At 32.7% G+C, this 16004-nt stretch overlaps 4 protein-coding genes across 8 annotated transcripts; 2 read left to right on the forward strand and 2 right to left on the reverse strand.

Moving 5' to 3' along the window:
• Positions 1–57: 57 nt before the first annotated feature.
• LOC107370259 (required for meiotic nuclear division protein 1 homolog) lies at positions 58–1923 on the reverse strand. Its single transcript, XM_015938250.2, has 7 exons — positions 1664–1923; positions 1286–1601; positions 1184–1223; positions 1017–1117; positions 846–943; positions 363–742; positions 58–299 (listed from the first exon to the last, which is right to left on the reverse strand). The coding sequence occupies exons 1-7, from the start codon at positions 1821–1823 to the stop codon at positions 252–254; spliced, it is 1143 nt and encodes a 380-aa protein (XP_015793736.2). The 5' UTR covers positions 1824–1923; the 3' UTR covers positions 58–251.
• A 2150-nt stretch (positions 1924–4073) lies between these two features.
• Positions 4074–8745, reverse strand: LOC107370258 (uncharacterized). 5 transcript variants are annotated; one of them, XM_015938246.3, is made up of 4 exons: positions 8498–8745; positions 8115–8393; positions 5238–5726; positions 4074–5154 (listed from the first exon to the last, which is right to left on the reverse strand). In XM_015938246.3, the coding sequence occupies exons 3-4, from the start codon at positions 5662–5664 to the stop codon at positions 4535–4537; spliced, it is 1047 nt and encodes a 348-aa protein (XP_015793732.1). In that variant the 5' UTR covers positions 5665–5726; positions 8115–8393; positions 8498–8745; the 3' UTR covers positions 4074–4534. The 5 variants fall into 5 exon arrangements, with proteins under 5 accessions (XP_015793732.1, XP_015793734.1, XP_015793735.1 ...); XM_015938248.3 differs by having other exon boundaries at positions 8136–8393; positions 8498–8668; XM_015938249.3 differs by lacking the exons at positions 8115–8393; positions 8498–8745 and adding an exon at positions 6044–6629.
• An 832-nt stretch (positions 8746–9577) lies between these two features.
• Positions 9578–11782, forward strand: Vps16B (Vacuolar protein sorting 16B). Its single transcript, XM_015938254.3, has 5 exons — positions 9578–9865; positions 10105–10177; positions 10396–10474; positions 10544–11367; positions 11444–11782. The coding sequence occupies exons 1-5, from the start codon at positions 9837–9839 to the stop codon at positions 11603–11605; spliced, it is 1167 nt and encodes a 388-aa protein (XP_015793740.2). The 5' UTR covers positions 9578–9836; the 3' UTR covers positions 11606–11782.
• A 1061-nt stretch (positions 11783–12843) lies between these two features.
• LOC107370250 (very long chain fatty acid elongase F) lies at positions 12844–14010 on the forward strand. The gene has a single exon (XM_015938238.3). It carries the CDS (start codon positions 12979–12981, stop codon positions 13855–13857), a length of 879 nt encoding a protein of 292 aa, XP_015793724.1. The 5' UTR covers positions 12844–12978; the 3' UTR covers positions 13858–14010.
• Positions 14011–16004: the final 1994 nt, after the last annotated feature.

A 16004-nucleotide genomic window follows, 5' to 3' on the forward strand; every position in this document is an offset into this window, starting at 1 on the left:
AAGAGTAATAGTTATACTCTTTGGTTTTGATTAATTTTTGGCATTAAGCACATGTAATGAAGTTTTTCAAGATTTTATTTATCAAATTGAAAGATAAACTTAACCTTGGTATGAAATTTATTGTGAAGTTAAATGTCACTCAGTTATGAGATCGAAATAAAAAAATTGTAATTTTACATCAAGGCAACTGGATTCCTTAAATTGGACATGAAAATATACTTTTGTTGACGCGTAATTGTCTCCAAACTAATTCAGTTATCCACTATTCTTTCGAAATAATGAAGGAATTCAAATACAACCTAGAAATAAAAAATAAATTTTAGATATTGAAGAGAAGATGAAGTTCACAGTAATTAAGTTACCTCAACCATAATTAAAACGATGATCATCCATTCCAATCTTACGTGGTGCTTATCACTTAAATGTCTTTGCAATAGATCCATAAGCTCCAAACAGTGACTCAGTTTTTCGTTTATTACTTTAGTTCGCTTCAGCGTGTTCAAGTAATTACAAGTTTGCAGAAATAAATTTTCAAGTTCTTGTCGATCCCAATAAAAGTCTGGTGTATCCAGTAAATCCGAACTTAAATTAATGTGATGGCGAAGGTTGAACAGTTCACCCGTCTTTCTGAAAACTTGATCTTGAGTCAACTTTATTTTCTTTCCATCTCTTATGTCCTCGGAAATGAATTTTATATTATCAACATAATAATCTAATGAAGACTCTCTTATTGCCAGTTTTACTAAAATAAAGCGAAAAAAAGTTAGTTTCCAACTTGATTAAAATCTTACAATATTCCATGCAATGGATTAATAACTTTCTGAAAAATCATAGTTTATAAATACCTGATAATGCTAGAGCATTAGAAAAAGTATATTGTGAAAGTGGTGGATATTCATTCTCAGTAATATGAATTATGTTCCGAATAATTTTTGGCTTAGCTCTGAAAAATAATGTAAGAATATGAGAATACAAATATTCACAGATGTTCCTAGCAGTGAAAATCCGAATCTTACTCAGAATAGGTAAATTGCATTATTTCATTCTCTTCTTTAACCAAATCATCAGGATATGATTTCACTTCGAAGGCACGTAGCAGCTGAAGAGTGTTTTTGATCTGATAAAGGGAATATTAACAGAAATCAATAAATAATTGTTATCAAAAATACCGAGCCAAACTAACATCGTGGTGGTCAAAATTCCAGAATACTGTAGTTCCTTCTCTAGAAAAAGACAGAAAATTTTCTTGATTAAAATATCGAGCAAAATTTAGGTCATATGTTACCTGAAAATAAATATTGTAGATGGTTTGTTTTGTCCAGATTTGTTTAATTTGAAAGCTAATACTTCACCATCAAGCTCATCACTAATTTTGATTTCTTCAAACTCAGGCTTAGTGGAAACAGCTTTATAAAAATCAGGAAAACGATATTCTTCAGCTGTACTGAAAGCCTCTACAAGAAACATATCACTTCGATTGCCATGTTTATCAATATCATTCCGTCCAAAAAGAGCATTCCTTGGATGCAATGGATTGGCTTTTGGTTTAACCGGTAAGGCGTAAAATCCAGTTTCTTTTCTACCTGTTTTTAGTAACAAGTCTGAAAATGAAAGACAGTTAGTTTTGTCATAACGTCAAAAAGTGAGATAAAACTATCTTTACCTTTATCATGATGTCGAACGGCATTACTAAAAACTCGAGAAAATATTCTTCCCGAATATTGGCCACAATTGATATTAAATGATTGACTAGAAGATTTTAAAAAGGTGACATTGAATTTGCAAAGATCAGGCAATCGTTTTAAAGTTTTAATAATTGACATTTTCACAGAGTAGAGTACAAGTAACGATAATAATTAATTCACATTTTCTTAAAATAAATTAAACATTAGAGTAAGTTTTAAAAAACATTTGAATAAACGTGAAAGCTAACTGATCACAAATATTATCTGATCCAAAGATGGGATCAATAATCTTGTTGAGCGCCTATTACAAATTTTGAAAGTATGCTTGACTTTTAAAGATAATCCACTCATTTAATAATCAATCTGCTGATGTAACTGATTAAATGGAATTAAATCCTCATTAAAAAGTTTTCAATCACTTCATACCTCGCCTCAGTGATTTAACCCACGTTTCTAACTCTATTTTTTAACTACATTACTCTTCATCTTTTAATTAGTCTTTATAGCATCTTCCTCGAGTTAATATTTCATTTTTCATCTTTAATCATCACGAGCTTAGCTAATAATCTTCTGTAATCATTTAACTTACATTCAAAATTAATTAGCAGTTTAAATAACATGATTAATGAAAATGGAGAGTATAAGATGACCATTAAAGTTGTAAAGTTTAGGCATTTTTTAACTTTTAACCTGAGTAAGCTAACTTATCCGCTTCATCATTTGTTAATTCAGCCTCATTGCTGAAGATTTTATAACTATCAAGCTTAGTTGATTGATTTGAGAGCAAAACCATTGGTATTTGAGTTGAATTTGACGGAAACCATGTTATTTGCGCGTCATTTGGGTCAACTTGTTGAGTGAAGTTGGCAGTACTTTCAATGGTAGAAGGTAAAAACCGTGAAAATAGCCCACTTCCACCAAACAATGAAGATCCACTATTACTGGTACCAGTTGCCCTACCACCTCGCCCAGTGGCTACTGGCGACTCTTCAACTTCAACCACAGCTGCTCCATTTGGTCGGACATACGGCACCAAACAACAAACGACTTACTGGTTGATGATCAGGATGAACTATATCGATTGAATGTAATGGGACTTGGTACTGGTAATGCTGGTGAAATAGGCTCGTCATCTAAATAATCTGGTTCACAGGAGCAACATTCATTACATGGACAGCAACCAGAGAGATTGAGGATACCAAAAGATTTGTCAAAATAGCTTGTTTTTGATAGGGACGAGAACGAGATGATTGCTGCACAGCAGATAGTTTAATTAATTGAGCTCTAATCAGTGTTAATTGAAAGTAAAAGCATGTTGAAATAGTTATGAAATATAATTGGTTAGTAAAAAATTGTTGGTATAATCGATATTTCAGAATTTGATGATTTTAAGTAACAGATCAAAAGAGGACAAGGAAAACAAATGTGTAAGGTATGACTCATAATGTTTTGGGCTAATTTTTCAATATTGAATTGCGACATTAAGACTAGACTAACAGGCACCAAATCTTCAAAATGTGATTCAATGGTTTGAAACAGCAGTTAACTTTCGTAGCAAAGAATCTTCATCGGTGTGTTCATATCCAAGTGAAAGTTAAAAATTAAATTTAAGCTGATTGTGACTCCAGTGTTATAATTTTAATTTGCAAGAGAAACAATTAAATCAATTTAGCTGCTTTTGCCAAAGGAAAGGCTCTTCTTTTATTGTTTATGAGGGATACAAATACCCAATTGTTTGTCCTTTTGTTTTTGTTTCTGAAACACAGTCTTTGTTAACCTTTTAGTGTCAAAGTTTTTGCTTTAAATTTCAACATTTTTGCGTGAAATTTGCAATGGTTTCAACTTTGTTCACTGGTCAAAGAGTAATCCAATTTAAATTCATTGATAGATCGATAGATGCAACAAAAGGTCGTATGAGTGTTACCCGATTTGATAAATTCATGATGACTTTCTACGTGTTAAATCAAAGCAAATAATCAAATGTCGCTCTCTTTTTGTGTAGTTAATTCAGTAAATAAAGGTAACCGTTCATACCGAACCAGGAAGATTATGTTCATGCACGTCTAGTCGGCAGATTACACTGTCGACATAGCCTATTATGCTAACGATATGTTTTACAATCAAATCAAGTCTCAATCACCTTGACAAACTTCTCAAAGTGCAAATGAAATGTATTATTTTTGCTTTATTTTATTTTAAATGTTTTATCGTAACTCAAGCCGCTTGAAGTTTGAAATCCGAACCGAGAATGTTCTCTCTATGAAGAACTCTTGAACGAGTTCCTTCAAATCTTCCTCAAGTCCTTTAAACAAAGAACTTTTCATTTAAAAAGGTTTGAACTCAAGTTGACAGTTCACAATCACGAACACGGATTTGTTTTTGTATCAATTGATTTGAAAATCATTTATTATTGGTCAAATTAGTCTTGGACTTTAGGATAATTTAGATTATTATTAAAGATGAGATCCCTAAAGATACCAATCAGGTGAAATCTACCAATAATTTTGTATTCATACAAACACAGTTGATTTGACTAGAGATCAAACAAGAGCAATGGCTTGAAAAGATCAAGCGTTGAGATAAATTGAAAAATTTAAAAGGAAGGTGGATAAAGAGAGTAAATGAATAAAGGTTAAGTCAATTAGAGTACAATTGGTCTTAATGTTTAACCCAAGCTGACTTGAGATGCAAGATGCAGATTAAATGAGGGATAAAGCAAGTTTTTCGATAAAGGATAGGTCAATTTTTCGTTTGTAGTACCAGTGAAAAGATTAAGACTGATTGCTTCGTTGGTTTAATCTTGCATTTCCCATTTCACCTTAGATATGGATGTAGTAAGATAAAGAGGGTTATTTCAATGCGTTCCTCAAGCTATTTTGTGCCTGTTCCAATTTTTGCTGTTCTTGTAAAAGACACTTTCTTTGTATGCATTTTTTCTTCAAAGTATTGGCACCTCCAAACTTAGGTTTGTCTAAACAATAGTTGCACTTGCCACAATCCTCGACTAGACAGCCAGCACATTTACGACAGCCCCAATTCTTTTTACCAGTTGACCGTAAAAGAGCAAGTACTGCAGTGTTAGATGTACGGGAACGACTTGATGATGATGCTGCCGCTGCAGCCGCTGCTGCTATTGCGCCAGCTGCTGATGATGAGGTTAATTGCTGACCTAAAATACTGGTCTTTTGAGGACTTATGTCCATTCTATTATTATCACTGGTTGACGAGTTTAGACCTGCATCATTGTTGCTATGGGTAATTGGAAGAGATGAAGTTGTCAAAGCCGATGAATTAACGTCTCGTGTAGTGTTGTTGTTGGATGAGCTTGGTTGACGGTTGACGGCTAATTTACGAACTGGTCTGTTAGCGTTCACTATTTTCATTCTTTTCTCGTCAATCTGGTACGTATCAATACAAGCTTGAAGTAAACAAGCTTTACATCTTGGTGTAGCATCAAGAGGACAATTACCTAAAACAAAGAGAAATAAAAATAAAACAAAAATTAGAAAAAGCAGTTTGAATGTAGCGTAAGCTAAGGTGAAAAAGAATTACCTAGATTAGGGCAACAATATTTTCTTGGTTTTAGCAAAAATCTTCCAAAAAATTTTGCACATCCCATGCATGTAAATTGACCATAGCGTCTTTGAACGCTAGCATAAAATTTGGTTATATGACAAACTGCACAGGTAACAAAACCACCTCTGGCATTACTTGGTGATGATCCAGAAGGCTCTGCTTCTTCACAATCATCTTCTTCGTCAAGAGAGTCAAGAGGCTCGCTTTTAAGGTTGGATGTTGATGATGATGGTTGGACATCGGTTTCCATATGACGTATTTGATAGTGTCTCTGAGCATCACATATTGAATCCGTAATATATGCACAAATCATGCATCGATAGACCATCTCAGCAATAATGATACCATTAGAATCACAGACAAGTGACCGGCAACACTCTCTGTCATCGTTTGTCACAATCATTTCACTTTTCCTTTGTCGGTTACAGTTGTTTAATAGATGGTGAATTTGTCAAGATAGAATCTCTGTGAAATAAACAAAAAAATAAAAGATAAATGAAATTACTAACTTAAAAAATGACGAAAAAATGAATCGTTTAAAATAAAGAGAACAATCAACTCGCGCAGATGAAGGATCTTTCAGCTGTTTACAAGGCAAACATGCCCAAGCAGCTCATAGAAAATTGAAAGGCTCTTTAAATTACAACCGGTACTCGATACTTTAAACAATAACAAGGATTAAAATAGCAAATTCGATTAAACAATTCTAATTAATAACAAATTTGAAACATAAACTTGATTAGTGATGGTTAGTTTAAACAAAAAGTCAAAATTATACCTACATTGGTAAATCGAGAAAGATCGGTAATCAGAGAAGCATCAATACAAAGTGAGAGACCTAAAGCTTCAACACAGCTTAAAAACAGACGAACGAACACGCAGGTCAGAAATCTTGGTAAAAATTATTGCTACGGAAATAGTAATCGCCATGAAGTCACAAATATTAACTCATTCTAGGCATTTCGAAACAAATACTGTTGCAAAATAGTCTCCAAGTTGAGAGTATTTGACTCTGAGATTACATTTTTTAGTAGATATTAACTGACAAAAATGTTAAAAATACTATCAGAAGATCACATTAAGAGCACAGTTCAAACAATGAAGGAACAAGCGTTCTATTGTGGCAACACCAACAAGATAAACTAATCATTAGACAATACATGACGGAATAAAACTGGATATGAGGAAAGAAAATAAGATTTAAGATTTTCGCTATTTTTTCATCAATAGATTGCCAATTTTCATAAGCTCGTTAAATGGTTAACGATATTAATGTGATTGCATGCATAACCAAAAACAGAAATATCATTAACATTCATAAATATATTACATGAAAAGACATATTGGCTTGAGATGAAATCCCAATTTAAAAAGAGCTGACAATTTTTCATGCATTGGAGGACAAAAAGTCGGCTTAGCCTTATCGATCGATAGGACTTGTCAATTCCTTTCAGATGACTGCTACAAGCTAAAATGACCGTAAGGAGCCATTTTGAAGAGGATGACATGGGAAAAGAGAGTGTCAAAAGGAAAGCGAATATCTGATGCAGTTTCAATGAATTCCTAAGCAATCTTTCATATTTTTTTCAAAAACAACAAGACCAAGACCCAAGAACCTGGACTGGCTTCAAAGTCATTCAGTCACGTATACGGCTTTAGCAGCGATTGCTCCTTACAATCAATGAAACTAGGATTTTTTAATTTAATTTTGTATATTTTTGTTAATGTACGCTGGAAACAATCAGAGGTATGATTCAGTTGTTATGTTAAAATTGACTCCCATGGATCGGTAATAGGAACGGTTGATTTAAACAGCTTTCTATTGACAATCATTAGTAAATCATTGAAATCTAATTGGGCTAAGTAAATTGTAATGAAAGACCGAAATAATCAGCATCTTCAATAACCTTGCACTCGGTTTTGGGTTGATTTGGGTTTATTAAAAACTAAACATTGTGAGAGTAAATATGAGATGCAATAATATGTTTAAACATAAACATGGCGAGATATTTTTACATCGCCAAAATAATTTATGCTCAAAATTAAACGATCCTGATGAAGATATTATGATAAGAAAATTGAAAGATGAATAGTTTATTGGAATAAAATTTGGTTCCTCAATTTTGTTCACAAAAACGAGTTTTATAGTTGACTAGTTGGGAGACATTTTATGTCGACCAAAACCGATCAATAGTCAGTCTAAACCAAGGTTTACTGTATTCACTTGAACAACCAGTCAGTCGTATTTATGGCTCGGCTAACCTCGGTATCTAAACCTTCACGTATAAATGTTAATCATCAGAGGAAGATTGTTTTTCTTCTTTCGAGAGAAACAACCGAGAAAAGGAAAGATGAGACTTTCTGGAAATAGCTTGAAAAATGGGATCGCTCAAGAAGTTGCGTTGTTGTGTGTTTAACTTGAGTAGCACACACATTTTAACGAGCAAAATGTAATCAACAAAGAGTCTTGTTTCCATACTAATTAACAGCGTAACCAGGGTTCAACTTGAATGTAAAAAGACGTCGATAAAAGCAATAGCAGTCGACTAATAATGAGCGAAAAAGGTTTGATGTGTTAAAAAATGAAGGAAGCCTTAATTGAGTGAATCTTTAAAGCTAGAAACTGATTTAGCCGCATGACAATCAAATTTCCAATTGATTATAACATTCATAGATTGTCCATTGCACGAATTAGCGAAAAAGTCTTCATCTTTTACTATTTAAAAGGCTAAGTCAAATATCGAGACGAAAATGGAGTTTCCTATGCTAACCTTAATAATCGTGCGATCTCTTTGTTTTGATGGAGTTGAGTAAAGATGGATAATAAAAGGTAACTGTTGTCTTTTTTCTTACCATTCAAATTGTTGCTTTTACCTGGTAAAAAACTGATGTGATGAGCATGTAACTCCACCAGATGATAAAAACCAAGCCGATTTGATGATTATTCTGGTTTTACAATCTTATGGTTGGAAAGATTATTCACAAGAACCCCGTTGATACTGTTTCTGTTGAAATGTCAGTCCAATACAAAAAACAATTGCTTCAAATTACAGATGTATCCAAAAATACGGTGTCAAACGGTTAATTTGCCATTATTGTACTAGATGATCAGTTGTAACACAAAATGTAAACCTAATTTCATGATACAAAAAAGAATAAGAGAAAGAATCAGATAAAAAGACTAGAGTTTATATAATCACAGAGACAGAAAGATACGGCAAAAAATTAATACCAACCAATCTTTACTTGAAGTGAATCACACATTATTTTCCTATTTTTCCATACAACACGCCATTTTGGCTTTCCTCTTACTCTCGACTCTCTCTAAAAGTCTTTCTTCCTTCTTTCTAATAATAACTTACTACTAGCAAAAGTAACCCACAAAAATCGAGCCAGAAAGAAAGAGATGAAAGAAGAGAGGAAGCAAGTTTAAACAACAACTTCCATCCAGCATAGAGCATCCTCTGTTCGCCCTGTTGGTATATACAATTGGACCTAAAGATGACTTGTCCTCTCATCCTCTTTCCTCCTCTCTTTCTCTGGCGATTTCATGTTTCTCTCGTTTCCTCCTTTCTCACATCTGTATCGAGAAACAAATTATAATAAAATCGCTGGAGAAGCTACAGTTTTTGATCGATGACCAGCAGCATTCACGAAGCTCATTGAGCAAGGTACTGATATCATGCAATCCCGTAAAGGTAATCTACATTTTCTAATATTCAAGCTGTTCGAATCGGTTTGAAATATTGTTTGTTATTGGCAGAAACTGTAAATGCATGGATAATGCAGTGAACGTCTTTTTTATCATTTCTGTAAATTATTTTGATTGACAAGAAATTAACTGTCTTTGCTTTTAAAATCTGCGGCTTTAACGATGCAAGCGCAATCTTCCGATAATGTTTATAACTGTCCACTTTTTTGATTTGATTTGAAATTGATTACAAGAATTGAATTTGTTATTAATCAATTGTTTGGATATTTATCAACACTGGTCGGTATATTTTCATCAAGAAAGACTAATTAATCATATTTTTACTCATTTAAGCACAATCACTGATATTTCCTAGTTAATTAGCTTCAATCAAATTATCTTCCAAAAATTCCAATACATGTATTCATTTCATTTCTAATCTTTTATATTTTTTTATCTTTTCTATTTAATTATTATGTATTATTCTGGTCTTGAACGATCAATTAATTTCATCAAAAATAAATAATTTAACTGTCATGTCATGTTAAGGTGTAAATTTAAAAAGCTGGACTTTCATTGAACATGTGACTTTTAAAGGAATGGTAAACAGAAACCATATGATTAGAGTGGAATCTAAAAGCTAACAAATTTTTGTCTTATAAAAATATTTAATAAATAATCATTTTAGTCTAAATTTTTCAAGTGCTAATATTTTAATTACGTTTTTCAAATATTATAGTCTTATCTACAAATGCCATCCCTAAAATGATATCTATTGAGCTGAAAATAATTAGGTGACACTGGTTTATTTGGTTGTGTGTTTCTTCAACCGATGTCCAACCATTACTGTGATAAGTGATTACATTTCTAATAATTAAGGCGAGATGTCTACCAATAAATCTCATCAACTTTGGTGAGTATTCCAATCAAAAATATACCCTCCTGTGATAGATTACATCTTGGATCAATATGAATCATTAGATCCGCCTGATATATGCATGTTATTATTCAATCTGTTTAACCTGATTGATTTGCACTAATTCTTAGTTAGAAGATATTCTATATGAGAATGATGAATTATCAATTTCCCACAATGATTTTCTGGTTTAATTTTGAATTTTATAACTCATGAATTATTTTATTCCAATGCAGGTCTGACACTGGCAAAGCTGATGATTTTTGGGAATATTCAAAGCCGATGTCCTTTAATTTTGAAGATGACGCGGTATGATCTTGTTTCAGTTTGGACTGAGCTTTACTAGAAAGTTGAAAGTTAAATTTGGATGCATTAATTTCAATTGCTATATTCAGTTAACATCTAAGTCTTATTTTCCGCCATGGCTAATAAGCAAGGTGTATTAGATCACCAATGTGATAATTTAACTTTCATACTGTGTTTCTATATTTCAAATTTTAAATTTTCTAATATCTTTTCAATTTTAGGACATCGATTCTTTGTATGACCAGAAAGTCAGCACTGTAACCTCAGTCAAACCAACGGAGATACTCTCCAAACCACAAGGTAAAATCTCTCTGAAGAAAGCGAATTTCAAAGTGTGATTATTAATGATATTTTTCAATTTGAATTTAGCTCCAGATACTGTTAAGTTGATGAGTCCAGAGGAAGCAACTCTCAGAGTTAATCAATCTCTACAGAAAATTTCAAACAAAAGTTATTCAACTCCTACTTCTTCTAATAAAATAGAAGCATGCATCCGGGCACTGATCAATGGAGAGAATCCCAATTTTTCTATATTTAAATCAAAAGAGGACAAATTATCTCTCCTTGAAGCTGCAATCAATTCATACGATGGTGATACTATCATTGCTGTGATAATTTTTCTCGAGAAAACTCTTTGTTGGCGTATATTTGCTATGGAACTTTTAATTCGTCCAACTGCTGTTGACCATTACATTGATTTTCTTCGTGAAACAAATCGCACTAAAGATTTAACCGATTTTCTTGCTATGATAGGAAGATCGGAGGAAGCAGCTATTGTTAATTATGCCAATGCCATTAAATGTGAACACATGGAAACTCGTATTAAACATCTTAAACATTGTTATAATAATTTTTTCAAGGATCTTCAAGATGAACTTTATTCTCCTGCAATAATGGAACAAATTACTTTATATGAATATCAGTTACCTGTTGATGCTGCCGACTCCAAAATAATGGAGCCATCTGAACGTTATCAAGTAATGCCATGTTCATCTTTCTTGGGCTCTTCGGTTATAACAACACTATTCTACTCGATTGTTCATCATAGTAATAATCCAGCGACACATTTTGGCAGCCCTCAAACCATCCGGAATAACCACAATATCTCAGATAAGCAATATTACTGGACAGCTTTGAGAGCTTTAGCTAAAACTGCGCGTTGGACTGAAATTGATAATTTATTTCATTATCAGGTATATTCAATTATTTTTCATGACCCTCAATTGATTAATTTTTAACGTTAATTATCATTCTCCTATATTTAACTAGACTTTTCTTGGTTCCAAAAAAATTCGCAATATCATTCCATTTGATCGAGTTGTCCGTATTCTTGGTAACGAAAAGGCACCCCAACCATTGATGCATACTTATTTAAAACTAGTCGATGATGACGATCTTAAATTAAAATTAACTCAAGAATTCTTAAGGTGATAATTGGCAGCTTGCAAATTATGGTAACTTGCAAATAGTAAAATCACGGACCAAACGCTCACCAAAAGGATCTTCTCGTAAATCAGGTTGCATCCGCACATTGATCCTGATTTTATAAAAATCTGAATTCCAAATTCCACATTTGAATAAATATAATAAAGGGTTTCAAGAAGGTGATATGATTAATGATAGAATATTGGAAAACATTCTATTAATCACTGTCTTTATTATTTTAACGTGAAAAAATATTAAATCTCTGTGATTCAAGAATCTAAAAAGTTGAAAAAACTGTCAATAACCGGTAGATGTACGATGTATATTTCAGGTTAAAGATTATCCCAATTAGATGCAACTAAATTGGGATTCGGCCAGATTACTTTGGACCAGAGAAAGTAGAAAAATTAATCATAAAGACTAGAGTCCGTTGAATTTTCAGGGTCAACCAACCATCTTTATCTAAATGATCAGTAGATAAGAATTGCAATTTTTAGTTAAATTATTCTGATTTATGTGTACAGCTTTTTGGGTTCATTTCTTTTTGGTACCTAAATAAAGACAAGCCATTAAATCTAATATAAGAACCACCAAAAACTAGTTCAAGGTATTGTAGTTGATGACCAGAAGTAGCTCTCTTTTGGTCTGTACATCATCAAACGCAACAATTTAGGACAAAATAATCATTTCAAATAAGATACAAAATACTGGTTTGCAGATTAATGTAATGTTTCTAAAAAAGTCACTCTTTTCTGACTCAGTTTTTCTAACTGAACCAGTCGTCATTCAACACAGGCAGCTGCTTGAGACAACATCAAACTTGAGCAACTTTTTCCTAACTTTACTCGGCGTATGGATAGTTGGATCAATTGGATTATTTTTTAATTGTTTACTTCTAGCCTCTTGTAATAACAATGAAATACTGTTAACTAAATTATTTTCATCTATTACGATCAACATAAAAAACTGGATAAACCAATCAAACAGGAAAGGTTTAAATCTACAACCGTGTATACCAGATCTTGTTTTTATTGTTGTTGTTCTGTTACTAATGTTGATTTAACCCTAAAATAAGATTGTTTAATTATCTTCCTCTATTTATATTTGTCCTTTAATATCCTCTTTTACTATGTGCTCAATCAATTCTATTTATGTAAAGCTAATAATCTCATTCAAACCAAAAATGTGCGCTTAGTCTCATCAAAACACTCTCATGTTATTGGATACAGCATTTCTTCTGTGACTTTGTTTACTATTTTGATCGTTGACCGTTCCACAGAAATTGCCTCAACCGGATTGTGTCTTTCGTTATTGGTCATCTTTTCTGATCTTCTCGTTGTACCTGTTGGCTGAATTGTTAACTCACAACCTAGAACCTAATGGGTGATTTAGATGTTAGACTGTTTTTCAATGTTAAAGATAGTCAAGAGACATCTAAAAAATTGATAGCCCTTTTCATAGTTTATTATTATTTTGTCAAAGTATTTGGGCCTAAATGGATGAACCTAAGACCACCTTTCAACTTGTATCCTCACTTATTAATCTACAATGGATATCAATTTGGTGTTCACGGTGTAGGCCTATTATTAGCTTTATGGACAACCAACTTTGGAACCATTTGTTGGTCTTGTGAACCCATTGATACATCAACCAAGGAAATCAAGCGTCTTTTCTCAGTCTATGTTGTTTATATATTCTTTTGGGCCAAGATAATGGAATGTTTAGAGACTGTGATGTACATCTTGATGAAAAAACGTCGTTACATACAATTAATTGAAATTTTTAGAACTTTTGCCAACGTTGGATTGGTCTATCTGGGCCTTAAAAATTATCCAGGAACGTTAACAGTTTTCTATCCACTCTGTGACCTGATTGCTGGTGTCTTTATATTTGGTCATAATACGCTTCTTTCTGCAAACGTTGATCTCAAACCCCGCCATTGGTGGCGCAAATTCATATTTATCCTAAGACTAGTTGAGTTTACTGCTCTCTTTTTCCACGGTCTCTACTTCCTTATCATGTTTCCAACAACTTCAACAACAATCTCATCAACCTTATCATCATCATCCTCACCATCATTAATCTCAACAAACAACTGTACGGTACCAAGGGTGCTACCCTTATATGAATGCCTGTTTGCACTTTTCAATATAGTCATCATCATTTGCTATTATTTAAATGTAATTCAACACCGTTTAACCAACGGATCATTAACATATACTCGATCAGAACAAATCTATTCAAGGTCAAGCTCCTGACATTAACCAAGCTGGACTTGTAAAAACATTACAATCAACTAATAACTTTGTACTTGGTTTTCTTCCCTCAACTTATGTTTTCCTCGTTGCTAAGCCTATTGCCGGCAGTAATGAGAAATGCAGTGACAAATAAAAGATAACACAAGCTACAAATAATTGTTCAACAATTTTAATTTCATCTTTTAACATCATAAGAGTATTAGAAACGTCAAGAATATGTTAACAACCAAAGCATAACCATCAAGTTTCAACCTAAGCTTCAAAGATGACAGATTCAAATCCTATTGGCAGTTTTCAAGTACAATTTTGATGGTATCCAGTATATCTTAATTGGTTGAGTGCAACACACATGCATAACTATCTCGTAATTAGTAGCAGAAAAAAAGTTGATGGATGTTAATTTTGGTGATAAATACAAGGAACGGGTATTCAACCAAAAGTTACAACAATAATGATAATAATAGACTAAAAGGTTTAACAGAACAGACACGAGGGAAAAAGTTTATTTCTCTTTAATAAGCTAAACACCTCAGCTAAGTCCTTCAAAGTGCTGATGAGAACAAAAGGAAAACAAGTGGATAACCAGTCATTTCAAGTAATTCATTTTAGATTTGGCTTCAGTCGAACTGAATTAAACAATGGCTACTTTTGGTGGAAACTGAAAATTTGCCTGCTTTTTTCAAAGTCTATTGTTTGACAATGTTCACAAATAACAGCAGCTTCCAGTATTAACCAAGATTTAACATTTTAAGTGTAAACAGCAATCAATGTCCTTCAACAGTATCCACTGGAATCAAACTTATTAACCAAGTCGCTGGAAATGATAAATTGAAGTGAACCATACAATGACCAACAGTCCGATAGATTGACTCAGTTACAACAGATTTACAATCTTGATAAGAGCTGTAATGAAACGACCAGAAACCAGTCAAAATACGTAATAAAAGCCAAGAACTGAACTAAATTAAATCACGTAATCATTTTTACAAGCATTCGTCTCACACAATGTAAATAATCTTTACTTTGGGGTTTAACACTGGCCAAAACCCACGTTGCTACTAAATTATGCACTTCAAGCGAATGGATATCAAAAAAGGAAATAAATACCTTCAAGGTATTAAATTGATAACTATAACTGGGACAATCAAGGACGAGAGAAAGTTAATCAAATTGTAAAATAATCACATTTAATTGATTTTACAGCCAGCAACTATTGGACTTCAAGCATTGGAAGCAAATTTACATGCAACTTGATGAAAATGGCGTTGAGCGTTTTCCACTGCCACTGTTTACCTTTTAATTAGATAATCTCTGTATTTTCTGGATTTCACCAAAGCTTGTTAAGACGATTACTAATTAAAAAGTAGGAAATAATTGAGTTTGCTTCAAGGAGTAAAAATTACAAGATTAGGATCAACCAAAGAGGAAAAACCGTTTCAAAAAATTTCCAACATGAGAAATCTAAAAAGATTATAAAATCTGTTTCTATTAATTTGATTTTAAATACCGATGCTGTTTCTGGTAGATAATTGTTATTGTAATAATTTTTTATTTTCAATACAAATTGTTTGTATTTTAACATGTCATTTGGACTACAATTGAATCGTCATTTGTTTCACCACTAACTTGTTGATCAAGTGTTCAAGGGAGGGAAGAAATTTTTGGTTTAATCATTTATCTTCATGTTACTATCTCAGTGTATAATTGGTATAACAAGCAATTCAGTTAATTGTTGTGATGCTTCTCAAAATGTATCCCGAAGCGTTTGTCTCATCAAGGAAACATTAACTGACCATAAGGAAATTGAACCAATGTTTTAGTCAATTGTAAATACGATGTAACTTGTAATGGCCATTTCCCAACATTCAAGTTGACTGATCAGTGAAAGGCCAAAAATATTAATCTATCAGGTCAAGGTTAAGGTCATTAGATGAGGAACCAATTTGATTGGTGTCAAGTTCATGTAGCTTTAAATTTTGACCTCTTTTCCAGTCTTTCAATTTCATTGCCTGTACAATAAATCTGCTAGCCTGCCAACCTTAGGTTACTGATCAGATTGTACATCATATCATGATTATTTCAAGACTAATCAACCATTTACATGATATCGATTCCATTAAATGACTTATTTTATCATTATCACAATT

Source organism: Tetranychus urticae, chromosome 3 (genome assembly GCF_039701765.1).
Source record: "Tetranychus urticae isolate SD_2017Ah chromosome 3, NJAU_TeUrti_SD_1.0, whole genome shotgun sequence".
Lineage (NCBI taxonomy): Eukaryota > Metazoa > Arthropoda > Arachnida > Trombidiformes > Tetranychidae > Tetranychus > Tetranychus urticae.